The sequence below is a fragment of the Sturnira hondurensis genome, unplaced genomic scaffold (assembly GCF_014824575.4).
Source record: "Sturnira hondurensis isolate 20B ecotype Veracruz unplaced genomic scaffold, ASM1482457v3 Scaffold0000648, whole genome shotgun sequence".
Taxonomy (NCBI): domain Eukaryota; kingdom Metazoa; phylum Chordata; class Mammalia; order Chiroptera; family Phyllostomidae; genus Sturnira; species Sturnira hondurensis.
The window spans coordinates 1139497-1165933 of NW_028073279.1; the positions used below are offsets into that span (position 1 = coordinate 1139497).

The window sequence follows — 26437 nt, forward strand, 5'->3', positions numbered from 1 at the left end:
CCTAATGTGACTGGTGTCCCTAAAAGAAAAGGAGATTAGGACACACATACCTAGAGGGTGAAGACCATTGTGATCATAGAGGAAGATGGCCATCTGGAAACCAAAGAGAAATGCCTGGTGCAGATCCTTCAGAAGAAACGAATCCTGCCGATAGCTTAATTCTGGGCTTCTAGCCTCCAGACCTGTGAGATGATACATTTCTGTTGTTTAAGTTACCCAGTCTGTGATACGTCCTGAGGGCAGCCCTAGCACACTAGTGCAACCCATTCACCACTGCTGATGCTCTTTAGTACTCGGTCCTGCAAAAGCTGAAGATGGTCTTTATGGGAAATGCAGAGTCATTGAAGATAAATGATTTAAGAATGTGAGGGTCATGGGGAGTGGAGATTGGAAGCCAAAAGTTCAAAAGGGAGATAAAAATCAAAGCAAACAGAAAATATAATTAAAGGACTAGTGAGGAGAAGTAATCAAGGCAGTAAGTCAATGATCTCTACTAGTAAATATTGCACTTTTCTTTTGTTAAGTCTGATTAGTAATCATATTACTCCTCATCTCTCAGTGTGAGAGACTAGTTGGGAAGAAAACTGAACGTTTTGAACTGGTGCTCCATTTTCTTGTGACTTATTATTTTCTTCTAATAGTAACAAACACTTATAAATTAATGAGATTCTTAGGGCAAAATATTGAATTAAGGGAAGAAACAGCAGGGAACTAAACAGGCGATATAAATTGCACATAGTAGTTATAAAACAGCATTGAAAACTAAGGATTTTCAATGGAATTGAATCATATTGTTTTATAGTAGCAGTTAATTTGGCATTCTCTATATGCCATGGATTGTATTATTTTCTATTTGTGAATATTATGTGGCTTTCATATTAGGAACTTGTTGGTCTTCATAGCTTGCTTCAAGATATTTATAATAATATTGTTTGTGTTGTTTAGATTCAGATAAAAATAATCTTCTATAAATTAGAATAATAGACTTTGAAAGGATCTCAAATCTCTGGGTACTATGGATACAAGTGGTCTTCTATTTTCCTCCTATTACTTACCTATATTTTGAAAATTTTCTATTTCAAGCAGAAAAATACAAAGAGGAAAATAAACTTGACATCCTACCATCCATAACTTATCATAGTATTTTTGTCATTTTCTTTCTTTTCCATTTTCCTCTGGCTTATTCCTATTTTTAAAGCTATGTTAATGAAGGAACAATGTTTGAAAAGGTGTTTCTAAGATATATTTTTTAAAAGACACATCTGTGGGTATCGTGTAGGCACTTCCCTCCAATACTCCAGTCGTCTTTATATTTCTCTTATACCCTGCAAAGCCTTTGGTAGGGGATGACCACACCTCTCTATGTATTTTGCTCCTCTCTGCGTCTTCAGGGCAATGACCTGAACTTAGCTCAGTAATTGACCTATGTCTCCTATTTTAGTGAGAGAGATGTCCCAAGAGTGTATTTTTGCTCATTTATTTAATCAATATATACTGAGTGCCCTCTATTGCTAATTTCACCAAGCTACTTACTCTGTCTTCCAGAAATTTTTCTTGAAAAAACTTGAATAGTCAGTGTTTATAAAAGTTATCCAAAGTCTCTGACCTTTAGTTTTGCTGTCCTTGGGCAGCAAGTTGATGGTATCAATTAGGAATGTATTCAATTGCGAGTAACAGAAAACCAAACAAATAGTGCTATAAGCCGTAACAGCAGTTATTACAAAGGGGGCCCCAAAAAGCAAGACTTACCTTCTGGAGGGCAGGCCCTTTGTAATACAGGCTTCCCCCACCAAGTGAGAGTTCTAGGAACCCATCTGTACCAGTGTGCCAGCTGGCGTTGTTGTAAGAGGCTGTGTTTGGCTTCAGTGAAAATTTCAATGCTCTTGCTCACTCCATGATGGGTGATTTAGAGTGCACCTGCCCACACCACTCTGAATGTGCAGCAGTTTTTTAACAAAAATGACATGACCTCCATGCCCCACCCTCCCTATTCACCCAGTCTTTCCCTGAGAGACTTTTTTTTTGTTTCCCCGGATTAACAGAGTTCTCAAAGGGAAATGTTTTAGAAAGAGGTAAAAAAAAAAAAAACAGCTAAAGCATTAAAAGGCATCAAAATGGACCCATTAAAAAACTTTTGAACAGTGGAATAAAGACTCAACAGATGAATTGCTTCAAATGGAGAGTACTTTGAAGATGAGTGAAGTTTAAACATGTAAGAATAAATACACAATTTTTGTAAATAAATTCTGAGATTTGGGGGTATCCTCCCTCGTATTTATTTCACAAGTAGGTGATTCTATTTTTTGGTCATATTTCACCACAATTCATAAGGATTTACATGAAATTATCACTGGTAAATTCTTTATTCCTACAAGTTCTTTTTTCTTCTAAAACTTGAGACTTGGAGCTTTGACCTAGGCTGGAATCTTCGAGAACAGGAAGTGGGTGAAGCTGACTTCAGATTTCAGTCTGTGAGGAGGGATTTTGAGGTTCCAGTCCTTGGTAAAGAGATTGGCTCAGGGAAGAAAAACAAAAGGAAAATCTGAAGTTTCAGAGCCAGATGCAAGAGCGCGGAGCAGGAGCCAGATCCCAAAGTCCAATGACAGGGCATAGGGGAGCTCAGCACAGAAGCTGGGAGATGGAGCCCCAGGACGTTAGAAATTATAGTGGGAAGTGGGGACAGGAAGAGCACTTCAAAGGGGCCCATGATCAGCAGTTTGAAGTGTCTGAAGGGTTGAAACTGTCTGAAAACTGTCTCATTTATTTTTCTTCTAAATGAAGTAGAATGAAATTCCAAAGGCAAATCAGTATTCCATTAAAAATTATGAGACAGGCATGCTAGAGTGGAAAGAGTGATATTATTGGAGTCAGAAAGACACACATTTGAATCCTAGTTTTGCCTTATGTTAACTTAGGGAAGTTAATTTCTCTATGCTTTACTTTACTCTTTCAAAAATGGGGCTACTAGATACCCTTCTTGTAGAAACATTGGCATATATTAGAGAATCACTGAATGACAGCTGTTGTGTATTTATTTTGATGTTTGTGCAAAGAATAAGTTGCCTAAGTTTTTTTTAAAAGTTTCTAGTTTTATTATTCCAGCTTTATTGAGATACTATTGACAGATAACACTGTTTTAGTTTAAGATATACAATGTGATGCTTTTAGTATATATATATATATATATATATATATATATATATATACACATATATACAAGCTCTGTCAGAAAAAAGTCCAGCCATTGTTACTATAACAAGAATGGTTTGCATGACACTGATGTAAGAGGGAGAGTAAACTGGCAGTGCTCATGTGTGAACAATGATGCCTTCACTGTGCTAGTCAGTGGAGGCATTAGATGCTGTTGAATGAGCATGTGTACTGTGTGGTTGTCACTTTCAAAATGACTGAGCAAGCAGAGCAACAAATCTGGATCCAATTTTGCGTTAAGCTCGAACATCCCTCTGCAGAAACTATTGAGACGATTCAGAAAGCTTTAGCTATGAGCAACAAATGGCTAAAGGTGATTGGCAGCTTCCTCACAACAATGTGCCCTCTCATGCATCACATCTTGTGCAGAGTTCTTTGGCAAAACATCAAATTAGCCAGGTGACTCAGCCTTTCTACAGCACAGATTTGGCACCCTACACCTTCTGGCTTTTCCCAAAACTAAAATCACCTTTGAAAAGGAAGAGATTTCATACCATCAATAAGATTCAGGAAAATATTATGGGGCAGCTGATAGCGCCTGGGAGAAGTGCGTGAGGTTCCAAGGTGCCTTAGTGCACTCAGGCGCATATTAATTGAATAAATTAATTGAATAAGTTCATTGAAAATATTACATTTTCTATTTAGAGATGTACGATTTTGAAGGCTCCGAAGGACTTGGAGGCCTACACCATGTATTATAGGGAACTCAGCAACCGTAGCGCACCTGGGCCCTCGGCCTCCCCATGCGCTGCTTTCCCATTGACTCATCTGTGAACACGTAGACCCGTCCTGCCAGCAGTCAGCACAGTTGGAGACTGGTTTCAGTTTTACTTCAAGACATGATATTATGGCTATAAATAAAATAATATTAAGGTTCTCATCTGGCTGCATTATTAGAATAAGCTGGGGGAAATTGTAAATCAATATTTAGCATAATTGCTGAGATCTGGCAGGTTTGGATGCAAATAAAAAAGAATGAAGAATGTAATATAAAATTGTTTACATGATACCAATTCAGTCACCATCTACAAAGGGGCAGGCAGCAGAAGCTCCTGGTCTAATTTTGGTTGGCAAAGAGTTTTCTCACAAAGGGTTGGTAAATAATTGGCCCCAATGTCAAGTGCTCTCCTGTATTGGTCTTTCTTCAAGTTTCCTGAAAAGGCTATTTTTTTTCCTGCCTCCATGGAATTTTTTCCTTCTAATGCAACTCCATAGTATACTGCAAAGGCTCTGTGTGACAAAAACAAAACAGCAAAACTGACATTGTCAGCGTGGTCACCACACTGAGCATTCTGCATTGAAAAGGGGCCAACGTATTTAATGTGTGCTTTTGAACCTCTTTTGTTATAGATTGTTTTCAGTCATTATTCTGAAGCAGAAGAAATGTTCTGATCCTTACACGTAGATTTTTTTAAGAAGTATACGTGCCGAGGAATTGGACCAATATAATTTGTTTCCATTAACCGATTTAGTCATTCATCCAACACACATTGGCTGTTTGCTGTGGTCATGACTCCATTCTATATCTTATAAGAGTGACTCAGGGAAGAATCTTATGTGAATCTAAAGGCGAGGTTAAGCATGGATCAAAGTGCTGGTGAGAGGTAGTAGACGAGGACCCCAGGAAAGGAATAGGTAAAGTTCTATCGGAGCTGCTGTGACATCGTTTTTGAGGCCTTTCACCTGAGTTTATAAATGAACCATGCCTACTTTCAGAACACAGCTTCCTGAATCATAAAATGAGAGAGTTGGCTAGATCTTACGTGGCCATTTCCACGTGTGAATTTCTATAATCCAATGATTTTCCACTTCAGGAAGTAGTCACAACATTTTATGTCACAGTGATAATTGTAACTGGAAGAAGATTGAACTCCTTCCTCAGCGTCCTCCATCTTGTAAGGGTCAAATTGGAATTTGACCTCAAGCCTTCTGGCTTCAATTCCCATCCTTTCTGAATTTCATTTGGGCAGGAGGTGTTTGATACAGAATGATTTGCCTTTAATTATAGGGAAATCATTACCTCTTAAGAATTAAGATCTCTGATCACATAGTTCCCAAATTTTGTTTCTCATCAATAATAAGCAGTTTTTAGTGATGGGAAGCTAAAAAGTTGAATTTTTCTTTATTTTTTTCCTGGTTATTAATGATGCTTTTAGATATTTTATTTGAGGAATTTATTCAATTTAGATTTTTATTAACTTCGCTAAGAATCTTGCTGAGATTCAGAACCTTAGGTTTGGTCGGGTGGCTGGAGTGTGATGAATTTCTCCTTACAGCTGGAATTAGTGGGTCCTTGCAAATCTTTCCCGGTGCACAATGCAAGAGGTATTTGGGTCGAGAATGGCACTGCATCTCTCTGTGAACTGTAACATGAAGGCAGTCAAGCCACAGTAGCCTGTGGTTTGTTTAACTTGCTTTCCCAGCACGAGCACCTGTGGCAGAAACTTTTACCTTGTCTGTTATTGCTAGAGGCCTGCCTTGGTAGTGGAGGTTTGGTGTGGGCTTTCCTTGAACAGAATCAAACTCGCTACAAATTGCAGATTTAGTGACCTCTGAGATGCAAAGCACCTCTCGATCAGGCTTTTCATCTTTTGTAATAAAACTATGCTCGTTCACCTAAGTCTCTTGATTCTGTTAAGCATAAAATGGTGTAATCAGTTTTTCCAGATTGGTAGGTGAGTTGAAACTTGTCATTTGTGGTAATATAAAGAGATGCCTTGCATAAAATTTCTTGATTGGAATGCTACTGAATAATGTCCACGTATTTGCCAGCGTTCTTGTGTTCTTTTTGTTAGGGACAGGGTATAGTTGAATGGGTGTATTTGAGCCCCTTTGGTCAAATGTTGTGCACAAGATTAATTCCTGGATTAAAAATATGTGAAGTACACTTCCATATGTTGACTCATGGAATGACTCATCTTATTTGTCCCCTGTGAAAGTCTTGACACTTACTTTCTAAATCCAGTCAGTAGTGTGCTGGTAAACTTGCTTTTTGTCGTGTTTGCCAATTTTGGAGGTGCAAATATTCCCACGATGGCCAATTGTGAGCTAACAATAGCTTGAAAAATTCTAACAATTATCTCATGGGAGTCAGGATGAGCCAGTTCCAAAACACCACTGTTAGTGCTTTTTAAGTACATTTCTGTATGCTTTCTAATTGTTTTATGTATAAGTTCTTTCTCCTTCATCTAATTTTGAGGCTTTTATTAGTAGGGAACCTGCCACATTCTTGCATATACCTTATTTTCTTTCTCCCCCAGTCTGTATATCTGCAGTAGCGAACATGCATGGCGACCTCTTTCATCAGTACTAAGGTGGTTAGTTTCACATTTCAATATGACTAAAGTCACTTGCAGCTGACAATCAATGGCATGCCATAGGGTAATTGGCAAAAATTTCTTCTCAGTGTTTCATACAATTATTTGAAATTAATGAAATACGTTAAATGCTGAGTAAATGGTATTTCACATGAATACAATTATATACTGTAGACTAATTTATGTTCTCACATATTAGATAAAGTAAGTTACCTCTATAATCATGTCCTTATGAGAAAAATGTACTGTATTTTGCCATGTTTAATGGGCACTTTTTGCCCAAAGTTTTGAGGGAAAAGTAAGGATGTGCATTATAATGGGTATAATGATCCCATGTATAATGCACACAAAATGTGGGAGCACAGTATACATGACAAAATATGGTAAATTGCTTGAAATGCTTCTCGTGTACCTCTATTTCATTTGTTTCATTGATCACATTTGACACATCAAAATTAGAACAGCAAGGTAGGCTAGGCTCCACATTGTTTTGTGCACCTGGGTGTGGTTTTAAAACTGTGCTTCTGCCCTATCTGGTGTGGTTCAGTGGATTGAGCTCTGGCCTGTGAACCTAAGGGCTACTGGTTTGATTCCCAGTCAGGGCACATGTCTGGGTTGCAGGCCAGGTCCTCAGTGGGGAGCATGCAAGAAGCAACCACACATTGATGTTTCTCTCCCTCTCTCTCTCTCCCTATCCCTTTGTCTAAAAGTAAATAAATACAATCTTTTAAAAAATAAAAATATAACTGCCTTTCTCTGGGATGTGTCTTTTTGGACATTGGGGATCACTGGAATGACTGAGCACTAGACAGTATATGGTACAGCCCACTAGCCATTGCACTCAGTGCCCAGTGTTTCTGCTCCCTGGCATCTGACACATAAGAAAAACCTTAGGGAAGATAAAACAGTGGCCCCTCGAAGATGTCCAAGTTGTGATCCTCAGAACATGTGACTGCGTTACTGTACATAGCAAGGTGCATAAACTGCAGATGGACATTAACCTTGCTAATCAGCTGACCTTAAAATAAGATTATCTTGGATCAGTCAGGATGGACCCAAGTAATCACAGCAGTCCCTAAATGAGGAAGAGAGAGGCAGAAGAGCCAGAGCCAGAGAGAGGGCATGGGGAGAAAGACGCCCTGCCACTGCTGGCTGTGGCATGGGAGGGGGCCCAGAGCCAAGGCAGGTGGGCAGCCTCTGAGTGTGAGAAGGGAAAGAAAGGACTTCTTCCTTAGAGCCCCATCAGGAATGCAGCCCTGTTGCCGCCTTGGTTTTAGCCCTGTTGCCGCCTTGGTTTTATCCCTGCCTGGGCTTCCTGTCCTCCAGAACTGTGAGTTAAGAAATTTGTACTTGCTGCTGCTAATATGTGATGCTTTCATAGAGCAGCAGTAAATAGTAAACTACACAAACTTTATTAATTAAAATTGGCTAAGTCACAATTTGAGCTAAATAAAACTGGTTATGTCAACAATTATTTTTTAAGGATTTTATTTATTTATCTTTAGAGGGGAAGAGATGGAGGGAGAGAAATGTGTATGGTTGCCTCTCATGCATGCCCTGCTGGGAACTGGCCTGCAACCCAGGCATGTGCCCTGACTGGGAACTGAACCGCAATTCTTTGGTTCGCAGGCCCGCACTCAATCCACTGAGCTACATCAGCCAGGGCAACAATTATTTTTTATATTCTCTCTGAGAAAGTTTGCTAAGGAAATTTGTAGAGTAGAGCAGATTGCAGAAATGTATATATATTTAAGAGTAAGAAGATCTAAAGATTTTAGTATGTTGTTTTTATGCTAATGTTATGGCTAATTAGAAATGAAAGTTAGATATTTGTTAGTTTTTGTCTATAAAAAGCTTCATTTAAAATTTATCTATAAATTTATCTATCTTTATACTATGTAGCATGACATTTCTCTGAGAATATTTTATAATTCATATTTTCCCATCATTATGAATTTCTTATCTATTGTGTATATGAATTCTTTATCAAATACATGGTTTGCAAAGGGACTTTTAACGGTGATTCTAGTGATTGCTCAGGAAGAAAAGAGAGTGGGGAGAAATCTTCCCCTTCTGAGAGAATACATAAATAATCACGTGCAGAATGTTTGGAGTGGGTAGAAGAATCGAGGCAGAGGGAAGTTCGGCCCCTTGCTCCCAGTAACAGAGGCAGCACCGGTGGAGACAAGACTGGGGTGGAGCTGGAGTGGTAACCTCTGCACCCTCGCCTTCCACAGGGGTCGGCAGTGTGGGGACAGGCAGCGCTGGGAGAGGAGGTTGGGGTTCGAGATGGCAGCAAGCTAGAAGAACCCCTATGACCTACCGTACCTCACCTTAGGTTTTCCTAGGACTGACTTAACATTAAAGAATAATCTTGTGTTTGGAGCTTTTCTATTTTAGGAAGAGAGATCTACAATAGACATAATGTACATTCCAGGGACTTAGAAGTAAACAAATAAAAGTTTGTAGGTGGAAGTTCTTTGTGATGCGCAGAATGGAATGGGGACATTTCACTCCCTTCCCCGCTTAGGGACAAGTGTCTGACATCAGGACACTCGGACACTCTCAGGAGCTATTTATGAATGAATTGTCCCATAACACAGGAAGAGATCAATCACACACACACTTTTTCTGTGCAGGCACACCTCCCCACTAGACTGGGGAAGACCATCCTTCGTCCTCCGGTGAAGGATCTGTGTGCTTATAGAATGCTGTGAAAATAGCACTTAGTACACATAGGGGATTAATATTTCAGTGCCTTTCCTTTCAGTTGGGGTTCTTCTCGGGTAGACACCGTCTCTGTGGGGGCAGATGGAGGGTTTGATAGGAGTCCCCGGCTGCCTTACTTCAGAGCCCCATTTCTATATGCAACACGGTGGGAGGCAGGGTTACGAGGGGAAGTGCTGAGAGGCTGCCGCTGGGAAGGCCGCCCCCTCCGTGGCTCAGCAGCCACAGCCCAAATCCCCCGGCACCACAGGGATGGGGGCTGTGCATTTGTTCCCTGGAGGACTTTTCACCAGGCGTTGGGCCAGAAAGTGGGTCATTCTCCATCCAGTGAACAGTGGGTAAATAAATAGTCTCGTCCATCTCCTAAAGAAGCCGGCGAGTTAGACAGCTCTGGCCAGTTAGTTGTGGGACTTGGTGTGAATGGCATGGACATTGAGTGACATGGTCACAGTGGCCTGGTGTGTGCAGTTGCTGATCCTGTGGATGGCAGCAGGAGAGAGAGGGTGGCAGGACTGAGACAGCGTGACCAGCAAGTCCAGCTTTGGTGACAGATTCGAAAGTGACTTACAGAGGGAGTGGAGTGCCAAGGTGCAACTCAGTCACCAAGCCCAGGGCAAGGTGACCTCATCTGGCCCAGGGTTAAACTGAGTGCAAATAAGAAAAGAAAAGGGTGGAGGGTGGGAGGAAGAAGAACAGTGGTAGGGGATGGAGAGGACAAAAGCAGAAACACCAGAAAAGCTCTAAGTCTGTGACTGGGTCAGGAAAGCTCTTGTAACTGAACAAATGCAAGGGACGCGTCAAATCCATGCCCAGTGATGTGGAGAGGAGCAACTGGGAAGGATCAGATGGACCACGGGATGACTCAGACACAGGAACACTCCCATCTCCTGGGAAGGAGCGTTGGTGGTCAGAACAGGCGTGGCGTTTATACCGTGGAAATGTTAGCTGCTATGACAAAATAGTATGCATTGGGTGGCTTAACGACAGAAATCCATTCCTCAGAGTTCTGGCAACTGGTAAATTCAAGGTTGAAGTGCCAGAAGATTCTATATCTGGGAAGGACCCACTCCTGCTTCACAGAGAGCCGTTTTCTTGTTGGCCATTTCCCATGGGGGCAGGAAGAGGGTCTCTCTTACAGGGGCACTAATCCAAACCTTGAAGGCTCCACCCACCCTCAGGACCTCATCACCTCCCAAAGGGTCTGCCTCCCGATACCGTGGCGCTGGGGGTTGGAATTTCAACGTACAGGTTTTTCGGGGGGGCGGGGGGAACAAACATTTAGTTCATAACAACTGTTTTACTAAGTCTGTATATAATTTACTGTAGTACAATCTCTTGTTAGCAAACAATCCATTAATCTGAAGTTTCAGTGACAAATTATTCAGGCATCATCTGATAAAGAAATGATGGCCAGGTTGATCCATCTAGTTATTGTTCTGCAAGTTGTGTGATGACAGTCTGGGAAGGAGTTGCTTCACCAGTGGCATCCCAGCCTGGACCCTCAATCGTTCCGAAACAGGGATAGGTCTGAGAAAGCAGGTGTGTGCAAAGGTTTCGACTGAACTGAATCCATTGGACCTTTAAGTAAGAGAGCAGGGGCATTGCACACACACGTTCATTTAGCAGGAGCTGAGAGAGCAGACTTAAAATGAGGTGGATGTCCAAGCTGGCTAAGCATTAGTATTAAAATCTAAATATTAGAAATGTTACAAAGTATGGATTAAAAGAAGGGCATATTTTATCAGTCAATCCCATCTCTTTTACCCTACTTCATTTAATCAGGTTTTAGCACTGACAGCTATTCCAAAACCGTTCTTTAAAAAAAAGAACAAAAAAGCCCCCAAACCCCCTGAGCCTGAAAAAAAAAACAGACAAAAGACGATGTACGCTATCACTCTAATGATTTATCTTAAGAATCTGTGAACTGTGGAATCGTGATTGTTAGGTCTGAGAGACACCTGCTCACCTTTCTGAAATGAGTTCCTGCAAAGATATTCTGAGATTCAGAAAGGGTAAGGGATACAATGTTGACCTTTTGGAGACAGGAAACCTTTGATGAACTATAGGACACCAAGGCAGTTCATTTAAAAGATAGTTTCAAAGCGTTATCAGGGCTAGTTTTGTCCGTGCATTACTGAAGCCCTTGGGTTGCCTTTTTACATAACCCAGAGAAATAATGGTTTCCACACTTGTTCATATATCTGTAATCCTCACGTGGCACCTTGACTTCTGGGCTTTGTAACTGCTTTTCAGTCTCTTTTGTGCACAACATTAAAATTTCCTTACGATTTGACAGCATGAAACTTTCCTGAGAGGGGCGTTAAAGAGAAAAGAAATAGGAAAAGGTCGCGATTCCATCTCCGTGTAAACAAGGCCGAGCAAACAGCTAAGAGTTGCTAATGGCTTTACTTGATTGTCTATATGAGTCCCTCCCTGTTCTCGTCTTTGAATGAGTTAAGGAACAGCTGCATAAAAAATGTACAGATTGGAAATCCCTGTTACAGGTAACAGGATATGTATCTCTTTAAATGCAGCTTTCCGTCAGGGCTGTGTTTGGGCTTGTGTGCCCTCGTTCTCTGCTGGTCTCTGTCTCTGTATGTACATACATTCATGTTTATATATGTATGTATATGAACATACATATTTGCATACATGTATACAGACGTGCATATGTGCATATGTACTTTTGTCAAGTACATATGCATAAGTTATAAAGCATAAGTTAAAACAGGAAAATAGCATCAAACTTTTATTTACAGTCTTGGATTGACCATCTACCAAGGTATAGCTTATAATCAAGGAACCAGTTTGTCCCCTATTAACTCTTAAAATAAAAGACCCTAAAAATCCAAAGTAATCTGTGATTTTTTTTTTGGTTCTGAACGAGAAATTTCTAGATACATAGAAGGAAGCTAAAACTTCTAAACTGCTGAGCTTAAACTTAGAGAGAAATTTACACCAGTAAGAATGAGTCCCAAACAACATTGTGCCTTCGTTTACTGAACACGTCATGATAGGGATACCAAGAATAATACACGACCCGACCTCAAAATCTAGTCTCAGAAGCAACTGAGAAATAAACAGTAACACGTGGTGTGACGTGTAATGCAACTCGAGGGCCTAGGGAATGGAGTGGAAGGTAGCACAGCACACCCAGAGTGTGTCAGGAAATGTTTCCTGGGAGGAGGGGTGCTTTTGCATCACAGGTATTGGCCACTAGCCGGCAGGGGAAGGACCATCCTTTGCAGTGGAGGGACTATGCACTGTGTCCTGAGGACATGAACAAACATGCTGAGGAAGTGCAGGTAAGTTTGAGTTAGCGTGTAGGGTGTAACAGGAGAGCGACATGTCCCCTGAAGGACCCCCACCTTTTCCATCAGACTTCCCCCCTGAAGACATTCCTGACAACTGGTGTTCTCCTGCTCCATATCCCTAGGACTTTGTACACATTTCTATTGTTGGATTTTTTTTACACCAATTTAATTGTTCATATCTGATTTTCATACTTGTCTTCAGGGTAAACAATGTCAGGACTATCTCCCAGTTCATATAAAACCTAGAAAACAGTTAGATGCTCTGCGGTACCTGTTTATTAAACATGCACATGAATGGCTGGCTGGCTGAACAAGGTGATGGGCAGTTTGGGGAGGAGAAAGTCAAGAGTTGCCTTGGTTATGAAGTTGCCTTGCACTTCATAAAACCTTAATGGTTTCATTTTTCTGTTTCAGACTACTTGCAGCATATAATAGTCTTACCGACAAACACCTGGCCGGATATTTTAACAACACAAGGATAAGGCGGCATCTCCTGAGATCAGGGCTGGTAAGATTGGTTTCCTTTCTGCCTGCCCTTTTGTTTCACTAAGTCCAATAATTTTCTCCCTTTTTTGGTTTTCTCTTTGAACTCATTAGTGGCATCTCCCCTGACCTCCATTTCAGAAACACTGCCTCCTTTCCAAAGCTCCGATTTGTCCTTTCGAGGCTGTGTTTCAGAGGAGAGGCAAGGAGGGCACACCGACTACTAAGGCAACTTATAAATTATTGAGGAAAAACCCTGAGTTTCCAACATCATATTTCACTTCTTTGGCTATTCATTCATTTAGTCAACGTACTTACTGAGCAGAGTTCATGGACCAAGAATATTAAGGATTAAGGATAGAAAGGACTTTACTCTCTTTAGGAAAACATATATATTGCTTTTAATAATCCCAGAATCTGGTGTGTAAGACATAGACAGTTCAAAATTTCTCTTTGGACTTTTAAAAAGTCTCATTTTCTGGGATGGTTTATTGACACATTAATGTATCTTGCTAGCTCCAAACTATCATTTCTACAAAAATTGTATTCCTTTAAATGAAATGTGAAAACCTCTTAAAAATACTATAGCTTTTCACTGCAAGAAATGGGTGTAGTTATAGAAAGTGTGACTGAAGAGTTGTGTTGTTTACCTTCTTAAAACATAGCCAGTTTTCTTAAATGCTTGTTGCTATGGTGTTGAAAGGATATGCACTGCGTTTCTAATTGTTCATATGCTTGGCACTCTGGCTGGGTAGGTCTCACAGCGGCCAGCTTTCTGTCTCCTATGGCTTTGTTACCGGGCAGACCTGGCTGAAAGTAGGCTCTGTCATTTACAAGACGTAGACTCTGGAGCAAATCATTTAACTGGCGAAATCATTACAAATGGAGACAGTTGGAGTCTGAGCTCCAACTCTCTCAACTGTACAATAAAGATAATGATCCCCAGCCCTCTGATTGTTGTGGCAATTAGAAATGTTTAATAAATGGTTGTTGTAATTACTGTGGTTGTGATTAACATTACTTCTTTGGATAACAAAATATGAGCTTCATGTGTAAATAGGAAGAACTTTGCATTTACTTATCAACATCATTAACAAACACTGAACATTGGCTATGTGCATGGCAACTCAAATGAGGAAGATACAGCTCTTTCTCTAGAATAGTCTTTCTGTTACAGTCCCTGAATGAGCAATGTTCAGTGTTACCTGGGAACTTAGTAGAAAAAGAAAATTTTAAAGCTCCACCCCAGACCTATTGAGTCAGAAACTGTGGGGTGAGTCCAATCAATTATTTTTAGTTTTTCAATCTTTATTGAAAAATATTGGGGTAACATGGGATAACAAGGTTATATAGGTTTCAAGTGAATATTTCTATGATACATGATCCATATATTGCATTGTGTGTCCACAGGCAAAGTCAAATCATCTTCCATAACCACATATTTGGCCCCTTTACCCTTTACTACCCATCCCCCCGCCCTCTGGTAACCACCATACTGGTGTCTAGGAGTGTCAGTTTTGTGTCCCACATGTGAATGAAATCATATGGCTTTTAGTGATTGACTTGTTTTGCTTAGCATAATATTCTCAAGGTCCATCCATGTTGTAGCAAATGGCAGTATTTCATTTTTCCTTAGGGCGAGTGAAGTTGGGCATCTTTTCATATGTCTGGGGAATTTGTGTGTCTTCTTGGGAGAAGTGTCTGTTCTGGTCCTCTGGCTATTTTTTAATGGGACTGTGTGTTTGCTTGGTGTTTAGTTTATGAGTTCTTGTGGGAGCGGTTTGCAAATATCTTTTCTCACTCGGTTGGTTGCCTTTTTGTTTTGTTGTCTGTTTCTTTCGCTGAGCACCAGCACTTTATTTGATATAGTTTCATTTAGTTTTGATCTTACTTCCCTGGTCTTTGGGGTCAAATTCATAAAAATATTCTCTAAGACTGAAGTTCATGAGTTTAGTACCTATGTCTTCTTCTATGTAATTTATTTTTTCATATCTTATAATTAGGTCTTAATCCATTTTGAATTAATTTTTGTACAGGGGGACAAAGTGTAGTCTAATTTCATTCTTTTGCATGTGGCTTTCCAATTCTCCCAGCACCATTTACTGAAGAGGCTTTCTTTTCTCCACTGTATGTTTTTGTCTCCTTTACAAACGCAGACCTTACTCCTTCCCATTCATTTCATGTTTTTGTTGTCACAAATTATCCCTGTTTGTGTTGTAAGTTTGTTGGTGAGCTTACTTGTACTTTTGTGACCTTTTGTTCTCTGTTTCAGGTAGAATAACCCCCTTGAGTATTTTCTGCAATGGAAGTCTTCTGGTGATAAATTCCCTCAGCTTCTGTAGCCTTAAAAACACCTTAATTTCTTCTTTATGTCTGAAGCATAACTTTGCTGGATATATTGTTCTTGGCTGGTAATTGCTCTCTTTTACTAGTTTAAATATTTGGTTCTACTCTCTTCTGGCTTGCAGAGTTTCTGCTGAGAAGTCTGATGATAACCTGGTGGGCTTCTGTTTATGGGTGGCTTTCTTCTTTTCCATGGCTGCCTGGAGAATTCTTTCTTTGTCATGAATTTTTGTTTTAATACAGTGTGCCTTTAAGGGGTTGTTTTTGTATTGAGGTAATTAGGTGTTCTGTTTGCTTCTTGGATTCGAGGATCTAGTTCTTTCCATAGTTTGGGAAGTTCTTTTTAACTCTTTGTTTGAATAGGCTCTCCATTCCCTCCTCCCTCTCTTCTCCTGCTAGTGTGCCGCTGGTTCTTATATTGCTCTTTCTGATAGAGTCAGTTAGTTCTTGTAGAGTTCTTTCATATTTTTCCTGCTCAAGTCTCTCTTTTTCTGTCTGTGTCACTTCTGCATTTCTATCTTTGATATCGCTTATTCTTTCCCCCATCTGGTCAGCTGTGTTTCCTGTGCTTGCTAGTTCATTCTTGATATCTTTTACTGGTTCTTCATCTCCAGAATTTCTATTTGGTTTTCTAAAGTTTCACTGTCTTTGGTAAAGTACTCATTTTGTTCATGGACTAGGTTTCTGAGTTCATTAAACTGACTATCTGTGGTTTTTTTGTATCTTTTTTCATAACTGTATTCTTGAATTCTCTTTACTTAAATCATTTAAGTAAGATCACATATTTCCATATCTTTGTTTATTTTCTGGAGATTTTTCATTTTCTTTCTGAACTTCATCCTTCATTACATTGGTTATTCATGGCATTCAATGGGTTCCTCCTCGCTATATGCATGGCATTTCTCAAGTAGATAGATCAGAAGTCTTTCTATTGTTTTCCAGTACATGGTGTTGAATCACAAGTTTATTTTTTTAAAAACCCTCTTGCACCTCTTCGGCTTTCTTAGCCCTCTGTGGGGTGGTAGAAAATGGCCTGTGCACCCTAGGAAGGTGGATGCCTCCCCTGCTTCCCTGTGATCCAGCCCCAGGGGAATGTGGTGGCCAGTGGGGCTCCAGACTGATGAGATTTCAGTGCTTTGCCCCTGAAGGTCCCCTGGTTGCTATTGCTGGGAGGACAAGTTGCCCCAGCTCACCCCACGCCCACACACTGAGCCTGCACTGCCGGCAACATCTGGTTGCAAGGGTGCATGTACCTTTCCAAATAACTGTTTTCAAATTTTTTGCTTAGATGCCCATTAGAGGGGTTGTTGGGTCATACGGTAATGCCGTTTTTAATTTTTTGAGACATGTCCATACTGTCTTTCCATAGTGGCTGTACCAATTAAAAATGGCCATATTACCCAAAGCAATATACCGATTTAATGTAATACCCAGCAAAATCCCAACCTGTTTTTTCAATTTGCCTTCTACGTGATTCTGATGCCATCTCAAGTTTCAGACCTTTTGCCCTATAGGAACTTCTAGTTGAGTTGGAGAGATCAGACAACTGTTACGCTGGTTTTTCCAACTCAAGGAAAAACAACACCCATATATATAAAGATACAAAAGATGTGCCCATAGGGAAGATGAAAAGAAAAGGAAAACAAGTACAGTTGGTCCTTAAATAACACATAACAGGTTTGAACTGCATAGGTCCACTCTTATGTGGATTTTTTCCCCAAGAAATACCTGTATTATTTTCGATCTGCGCATGCCTACTGCCAATGGTATGCATTGGTTTATGCCATTTTATATAGGGGACTTGAGCATCCCTGAGCATGGGTTTTTGTGTCATCAGGCATCCTGGTACCGATTCCCCACAGACACTGAAGGACAACTAAGTTTTTGAGGATTCAAAAGTTACATGCAGATTTTTGACTGTGTAGAGGTGGGTACCCCCTCAGCCCCATGTTGTTCAGGGTCCACTGTAAATAGAAAACAGAAACTACCATGGGACTTGCAGTGATGCTGGTTGAAACCAATCTGGATTACTTTATGTTTGCAGCACGGCATAATCTAAAAAAAATCTGAATCACAACACATTAAATTACATTCTGGGCTGGAGAGTGAAGGAAGAAAAAAAGCAGTGTGAAAACAAAGTAATGAAGCCAATTATTATAAAAACAAACTGATGAGAGCCTCTGTAGCTTACATGTTTTGCCCTTCAAAGTCTATTTCCTGGGAATCATCAGTCCTGTGATCAGTGCCCCTACTTACTGTTTCAAGGCGGCAACCCAGCCCTTCCTCCGGAAAGTCTGCGAAACGAGAAATGAGAAGAACACCTGGGTTCCATCAAGGGAAAATCGCTACTCTGATGAAAACCTTGCTTAAAACAACAAGTGCACCACCTGTGTGCGTTTGCACAGTGATGGATATATGAGACTGCCTTTCTCTCTTTTTGATTTATGAAATATTTATTAAAAGTGAAGGTTTAGCAACCATAGTAGCATTCTCCTTTAGGCTGAGGACACTCTGCCTCTCTCTCTCTCTCCCTTTTCAGTGACTAACAATACAGTTTCTGCTTTGTATTTCTCTGTGTGCTTTATTTATTCATGACAGATCACAAGAAGTGGAAGAATACTTTCGGAAAAAGAATACAAACTAAATATCATGAAGAGGGATCACCAAAGATATATCCGGGAGTGCTTAGCCCAGGCTATTTTCCATAAGGTTCTTGAGATGGAGGTACACACATTTACTGTTTTCTTTATAACTGATATTTTCTCATATGATAATTAATACTACTTCTGTATCCAGAGGCAGGCAAGCGTATTCTCGCTGTATTTCATTTAAAAAGAACGGAAGAAGGTGGCCTGAGAAATGCTCTCTATCTCTCTAGGTAGCAAGGAGGCAACAGGCTAAAGTAAGCTTCTCTCCTTTTCAGTTTGAGAAAAATATGGACACCATTATATATTTTGTGATATTTAATTTAACAAATGTAGATTTTAATCCATAATGGCTACTCTAAAACATAGCCGTCCTCACCATCTGTACCTCAATTTCCATTTGCTAAAAAAAGTGGCATCTGTTTAAATATCAGTAATTCCACTGCCATGAATTATTTCAGATTTGTTATTCTTTTAAGGCTCCGAAGCCCAGCCGTATGCTAAATTGCAAGGAATAGACATTGAAACATCTGCCGTCCCTCCTCCTCTAGGCCACATTGGTCAGCGTGGATTTACAATCCAAGCATCAACAACTTTTTAAAAAGTCTGACATGGCATTTTTAGTAGGATATCTAGCTAGCTTGATAAATTATTTTAGCCTTGCTCCATGAAATTTGTAGTTTCAAGCATCAACACCATTTTAATCTCTGTGAAAAAGCATGTCACTTCTTGGCTTGAACATACAGCAATACATCAGAAAACTTGGCTCGTAACACCATGACCTGTGGGCACAGTAAACACTTATAAACAACTGTGGAATCATCAGTAAACCAATGCTAAGTTTAGTGCCACTGAAAATTATGCTACCATTATATTGAGCAAGTGTTGTGTTCACTCAAGGTGTATGTGACCTGTTAACTTAGGAATGCATTTTGTGCTTCTATGAGTTACACAGAACCATTATTAGTGACCCCTGAATTCACTTGCTTAGAAAAGTATTAGTTGCAATTCTATAAATAAGGTTAAAAAATAGTGCAGTGTAAGATTAGTCTATACTTAGTTTGAAACTGAATCAGCAAGCACCAAGTTCTGTATTAGCCTAGGTCCCCGAAGTTTGGTTTTCCAAACGTTCACATTATAATGGCTAAATATGCTGTAACATAAGCATCTTCGTGTATTCTTAAAGTTTGGAATAAATGTCATAGATAAATTGTGAAATGTAATATATAATCTATAGTTAGAATATATAAATTAATGAACAAATGGAATATTTCTAAATTGCCACATTCACCTCACATTTAGTTTAGGCTGATGCTGTTTACTAATGTAGTTATATTACTATTCATGAATTCATTCATACAACAGACACTAACTGCAGGCTTACTATGTACCATTATGAGGCTATGTGATGTATAGCTGTAAGATACAATTTTAAGAAAACACTGTCGAAAGCGATCAAATGATAGAAGAAAGGACCAAACAGACTGAGTTCAGAACAGAAGGGATTGGTGCCTTGCCTCTGTGAGAGTCAGCAGAAGCTGCACAGAGGTCCTGCTCTTGGAACTGGACCTTGGAAACCTAGTGAGACACCACATGAAAACATGAGAAAGGCGGTTCAGAGGACGTAGTGGGTGGAAAGGAAAGCTCCCTGAGGCCAGACAGCACAGTGGGGTGGTTAAAAGAGTGGAAGGAAGGGGCCCTCTCCACTAAGTCGGCGCCCAGTTTCTGCAGGGCCTTCAACTGCAAACTAGCTCTGGGGTGTAGGCAATGAGGTGATGAAACATTGTTTAGCAGGGGAGTGAAACAAATGAGCAGATCTGTTTTAGAAAGATGATGTTGCTAAAAATGTGGAAGATGGATTAATGAGCTGGAAAAGATTGGAGGTGGGAGGTCAATTAGGAAGCTGTTGCCAAAGGGCGTGGGCTGGCAGCGGGAGTGGAAGCGCTGGGGAGACGCAGCTGTCCACAGAGACAGGGGGAGGGAGAGAGCCTGACACTGACTGAGTGCGGAGGGTGAAGGAGAAGGAGCCCAGAGGATCTCGGAGGTCTCCAGCGTGGCGGGTGCTGAGTGCATTGCAGATCAGGAGCAACAAAATAGGCTGGACAGGAACCCGCAGGTGATGGGAAAATGTGCCTGATGGCGTGGTGCTCTGGGAGCAGAAGGTTCTCGAGAGTGGCAGAGTGGTCGAGTAAGATAAGTACTGGGACAAAAACAATGAGATTTGACCCGGGGAACAAAGATGTTGGTGGCCTTGGTGGAAGTAGTTCCAGCGATGGGGAAGAACAGGGGTGGTGGGAGTGGGTGACTGCGGTGAGTGAGGAATAAATAGAAGATGGAAGCTGGTTAACACTGACTCTCACAAAGCTTGATGGTAAGAGGATGAGAGAGCTGGAAAGGGCGAGAGAAGAAAGGGAGCTTGCTGGTTAGGCAGGGCGGGATTGCCTCTGCAGGGTCCAGGGCAGCAGGAGCCGCCCTGGAGCAGAGGGGAAGGACTCTTGAAGGCGCCCTCCAGTGTGCCTGAGTGATTTTGACCGGAGTCCTAAGCAGATTATTTTTACATGAGTTTTATTTTTTAATTATATGGTAATATGTTATAGAAAATTTAGAAAACAGAACAAAGTATAAAAAAGGAAATATGCCTCCTCTCAGAGACAACTGCTGTTCACATATTCATATTTGTTTTTAGTCTTCATTCATATAATGCATTAATAAAAAGCATGCTGTATTTTGAGAGAAACATAGGTTTGCGAAGAAAAACCAAACTAACAAAAACAAATAGAAAGTCAGTGTCAGCGAGAACGAAGTTCAACCACTGACAAGATGTGTGACCTGGGGGTGAATTCATGGTCCTCTGTCTCAGTTTCTTCATTGTAAAATAAGATAGCTTAGCAGTTACAGTTGTTCAGGAAGAGATGAACACAGAACTTGTACCTAGCATGGGGACAGGCACACAACATAAACTTGATGAATTAAAATTGCATTTCTGTGCAATTCTCTATCCTTTTTTTTTGGATTTTCCATTTTTTAATTTTTAAAAAGATTTTATGTATTTATTTTTAGAGAGAGGGGAAGGGAAAGAGAAAGAGAGAGAACCATCAATTTGTCCCCAACTAGGTACCTCGCCTGCAACCCAGGCATGTGCCCTGACTGGGAATCAAACCAGCAACCCTTTGAGTCACAGGCCTGTACTCAATCCACTGAGCTACACCAACCAGGGCTGTATTTTCCATTTTTTTAAAACAAAATCTTTATGAACCTTATTTTAATGATGAACTCTATTCCATTAGTTTTATTTTAATGATTATATTCTACTCCATTATATAGATGTACCCAAAATTTCACTATTCTTTTGAGGTTTGTTGGGCTTCTGAATTTTTTGCTTTGAAGAGAACAACACTACCAACAACAAATACACCTTTTAGACAGCACTGTCTTGCTGAACACATTTTTTATTTAAAAAATTAGATTTCCTCGTAAATTTAGACGTAAAATTTCCTGGTTAAAGGGTAGGGACACTTTTAACTGTCTGATAGATGCTATATTGGCTTTCCAAAGAGTCGTACCAATTTATATTCCCACTCGCACACTAAAGCAGGTGATTCTTCTCCATCTCAATGACAGAAGGGGTCATTGAGAATACAGTTAGCTGGGAGGATTATTTTTCTCTAAACAATTTGTTGCTGTAATTGATACGAATCTCTCCCCCATTCTTTCTTGTATGCTTAGCGTTACCATCAGCTTGAAATTAAAAAGAAACTGGAGACCTTAGCTAAAAAGGAGCGAATTCAGAGATTTAAGGTAAGAAGCTACATAACCCTCTTTTATGTCCCAGTGTTATTTGTGATTCTGAAAGTCAGGGGTGCTGATACTGAAGTTCCTTGGGGCACTTTCCTTTGGGGTAACTCATAGTCGAGGTCCGGTGCTGGTTTCACTCGGCCTAAATCTTGGCCCCCGCTGTTGTCGAGGATCTTGACAACAGAGGAGCTGCCGGTGCAAAATAAATTTCTAAGGCATAAACCTTCCCAAGAAAAGCTTGAAAACATTTGGAATTTTGCTTTTGTATTTTCTTGACTGATATATGATGGAGGCTGTAGGATTTTTTTCTTAAGAAAGTGAAAGTGATGGTTCTGTTTCCCAGCTGATGGAAAGCAGGGCATTTGAAGAATTATCCAATGGCACATTTTCACATGTGTCCCATGAGAATATGTGGTAGGAAAAAAGTCTACCTTAGCAAACAAACAACAGCATAGGATTTAGGCATTTTGCATGAGGCATTTCAAAATTCCCTGTTTGTTTTTTAATTTCGTATTTGACATCCTTCTTTGAAGGGAACACATGAAATACGTACATTTGAATCAAGACCAGATATTGCATTAGGCATGTCTGAAAGGTTCCAGTTTAGGTTGGCAGTTTTTATTCAGTTCCTTGAGCCATTCAAATGCACATGTTTTTCTCCATATTCTGTGTCATACTACAAATGTGAGGCCTAAGACACATTTCACAAACTGATGAATATTTGTAAAGCTTCTGTAGTATGACTTGCCATATAAGACAGTAATTTTTCCCTCTGGCCTGATAGACTCAAATATGTCTATTTTATCACGGTCAGAAGATAATCTTGTTACAAAAGTGTTGTTAAATAACAGAAGACAGGTCAGTTTTTCAAGATCAGAAGAGTTAGTGTGCAGAGATCTGTGGTTAATTCAACTTGGCCAATACTGTCCTACATCGAGGACTGAGTTATAGATTCTGTAATTTACGGCTGAAATGTTCATGGAGAGGAATGGTCACTGGAGATAAAGAGTGACTAGTGCTGCCTGAAGCAGTATGCAGTCCGTTCTTGCCCAGGGTGCCAGGCACACTAACGGGATAGATGGGCCAGCTGCGGGGTTGGCAGATTTGTGACAGACACTGCAGTTCCTCCCTGTATGCTTTTAGTTTGTAACAGTTTTTACTTCATAGTTGCACTTAGGGAAAGACCTAGTTTGGGCCTCTTTCATGTAATATGCAACCCTTTCCCTTAGGTCATTATTTAACGATTTTTTAAGATAAAAAAGAAATACTTTCTGGTGTTTTGTACTGATCAGAGAAATGTGGAACACTATGCTTCTTGTAGTGATCTGCTGAAAGCTGATTAATAAATATTTTGGCCAAAACTGAGGATACACTGCCCCTATAGCTATTTCTTTGAGTACAGTTATTTCTTTGGATAAAGCAGAATCTGTTTCCTGCCTTTCACTACCATACCCAAACAGCACAGCTGTGGAAATGTTTTCTGACTATCATGGTAGGTCTGAGAAGGAACACCTTGAAAGTAATAACAAAAGACCCCTTTAGTCATGTAGTATTTTTTTTATTTGGTAGGCACTAACCTAACCTAGATTAGTAACTATGCATCAATTTGTTAAATTACTGTCTTATTCTAGGGAGAGCCTGTAAAATGGTCTATAGAAAAAAACATGCCAGTCCTGTCTCCCCACCCCCCAGTGGGCCCAAAGACAAACCGTGGCCACAGTGTGCTGGTTGAGGATGGTCCTTCTAGTCCAATAACACTGGTGAGTCATATTTAACACTGTCATGCGCCATCCTGAGTAATTCATTTATGCTTTCTTATAAATTATAAGAAAGAATGCTCTCTGGGTACGTGTCTGCATAGTCCTAAGAATTCTACTGAATAAAAACATAGTCTTGTGTCTATTCAACTCTGTCTCTATTGAATGCTACACCTTTAATCAATATCACTCCCCCGTTGAATGCATTTTGGTTGTTATTGCTCAATTAAGGAGCTTTAAGCCAGGGTCCCCAACTCTGGGGTGCAGATCGGTACCATTTCGTGACCTGTTAGAAACTTGGCCGCACAGCAGGTGAGCAGCATGGGAGTGAGCAAAGATTTGCTCACTTTACCATCTGAGCTCAGCTCTGTGTTCGGGTGGGCAAAGAAGCAGAAGCTTCTCGAACATGCAGACATACCAGGCTTGCCTTTCTATGCCCCCGTCCCCCACCAGGCTATCTGTGGAAAAATTGTCCTCCACAAAACTGGTCCTCCACAAAACTGGCTTTAAGTACAGATTACTTATGTTATATACATGCTGGAACCAGCATGTGCGTCACCTTGCTTTGTGTCACCTATAGAAAATCAGACTCTTTCACCTGACATTTAAGACCCTAAACCATATGAACTCAATTTAGCTATTCCCACAATTACCCTTTAGCATTCTACAATGCAGCAAAACCGAACCCCTAGTTGTTCCATATTTGTGTTCTATTTTTTGACCTCTGCTCTTTGCTCTTGATGTTCCTTCTACTCTCGCCGTGCTTGTAGAACTTATTTATGCACACAAATTGAGTAGCCCTCTATAGCGTTTGGGGCCAGATACTTATATTTGTGCTCCATTTATCAAAAGTGTGTGCACATACTCTTAAGATAAAAATAATTAAATATGCAGAAATGCTACTTTAGAAAATTGCACACCGACCTCTCCTTCCAGTTTGATTCATTTATAACCTAGAGGTGGTATTTGCTTGAAGGAAGGTAAGGTAGCTTGAACAATGTAGATACAAGAAAAGATTTGTAAAATATTTACTGGAGGTTGATGGTTTCAGTTGTAAATGAATTGCTTGATTAGTCTTTATTCTCGCTTTGTGTAGCTTGGTATATTTCCTTGTTAGCGTGAACATTTTTTTGGATTGCGCAATGTTTATAGAGAAATCACAGTGCTTTCACAGATGGTTGAAGCAGGTTCATCACACATAGTGTTAAGATTTGACATTCTTCAAAAGGTAAATATGTTTTGACATTTCTGGGTGAACAGCTTAAGTTATGAAAAGCAACTGCCTTCCTTTTCTTGTTACCATATTTCCAGGCATCATTTAAATGTATATGTATACAAATTATTCTTTTTTTTATGTGGCAAATTTACTAGACTCTCAAAAGCTTAAACTGGGCGAAACAAAAGAAACAATCAAGTGCTGTTTTCTATCTTCCCACCTGTTTCAGAGAGGAAAAACCCTTGAAAGGCTTTCTTTTCAATTTTCCAGCTGAACACCCTCAATAAGTAGTTTATGATACATCCAGGAGATCTTAATGTGGCAGGAATGAGAAAGTAATTTAAAAATTACAGGAAACACTGACACCAGCACTTCAGAAGCCTTTCTATCTGGTAAGCTGCAATTCTTCCCTTGGTCACCCCTACGGTGCTTCTGCACTGGAAAGGAGAGCGATTGTGGTCTCAGAATTGTAGTTCCCATTCTACAGACATTCAAGTCCTCCTCTTTGTTTTCTCCACCTGGGTGCCTCTCTTTTGCATTTGACTCCTGACCTCCAAGTGCCTTTGAGATGAAGATAATAATCCTTTTGGGATATTGCCATCAATTTTTCTCTTTTAATGTTCTTGAGCGAATAAGGGAAGTATCCAGTGGATAGTTAGTTATTGCATTGGTCATTAATTGCACCTAAATTTTCAAAATACCATATAGGCTTTTAGCTGCATTGTTCCCATTAAAACTCTGGAAAGCCATTCCACTAATTCTGCACAGGCTTGGAAAATGCACCCCTGGAGATCATCCACTAAGAATTAGAAATGCTCAGCTAAGCTGAATAATCACCAGGTAGTCAATTTTGATTCACATTCTGGTACAGATTTGAAAATGTTAAGCTATAGTGACATATTTATTCCAAGAAAATATATTATGAGCAATTTAAAATGTAGCAAATTTAAGGTGACTTTTGATGTGAACTACAACAGTTTGTAGCTCACAGCTGTTAGCTGAATGGTGCAGATTTGTTTTTAGAGATAAATGTAATCAGTTAAACATTTGACTGCCACATTCATCTAGCTGAATATCTGTATGCAAATGTGCAGAAATAAAATTTAGAGCACAACAGCCAATTGATCATGTTCTAGTTTATAGTAACCTGCTTGTTTGAATTCCTACATTAGATTCTCAATGCCTTGTATTCAGTTGGATTATTCGACAGGGGAAAGTCTTAAAGTGTGTTTGTTTTACAGAGTTCAAAGGAATTCTTTTGGGTGATCTGATTTCCTTGCTCAGAAACCTCTTCATTTTTTCTTTGTGGGTTTTACAACCTTTCTTTTGGGGGCTTACATAGGCTTACGTTCTGTTTCATGAAATCCAGTGCTGTTGTAGTCAATCCACTTGGTTTCCGGTGTGTTGGTCAGGATACAGGTTTGTGTGCAGCGAACAGAAGGATGCCCTCCCAACCCCAGTGCACATACATGACCCAGACTGCTGTGCCATCTCTACTCCAGAGAGTCCTCGAAAGCTCAGACTCCTCTCTAAGCACATGGCCTGGAAGTTTCATGTATCACTTCCACTCACATCTTTTTAGTGTGAACTGAGGAATCTATCTCTACAGAATTGCCAGAGATGCTAGGAA

The 26437-nt window shown here is 40.1% G+C and overlaps 1 protein-coding gene across 3 annotated transcripts in view; it reads left to right on the plus strand.

The window, feature by feature from the left end:
- Nucleotides 1–26437, plus strand: part of ERICH3 (glutamate rich 3) — a 111085-nt gene that overhangs the window by 6706 nt on the left and 77942 nt on the right. Inside the window, exons 2-5 of one of the 3 annotated variants that reach the window (XM_037042331.1) lie at nt 12983–13076; nt 17993–18118; nt 21766–21837; nt 23466–23594. In XM_037042331.1, the coding sequence (XP_036898226.1) occupies nt 12983–13076; nt 17993–18118; nt 21766–21837; nt 23466–23594 (421 nt within the window). Of the gene's footprint in view, nt 1–12982; nt 13077–17236; nt 17322–17992; nt 18119–21765; nt 21838–23465; nt 23595–26437 lie in introns of those variants that run through there. The other 2 variants (XM_037042341.1, XM_037042350.1) reach the window with 2 other exon arrangements.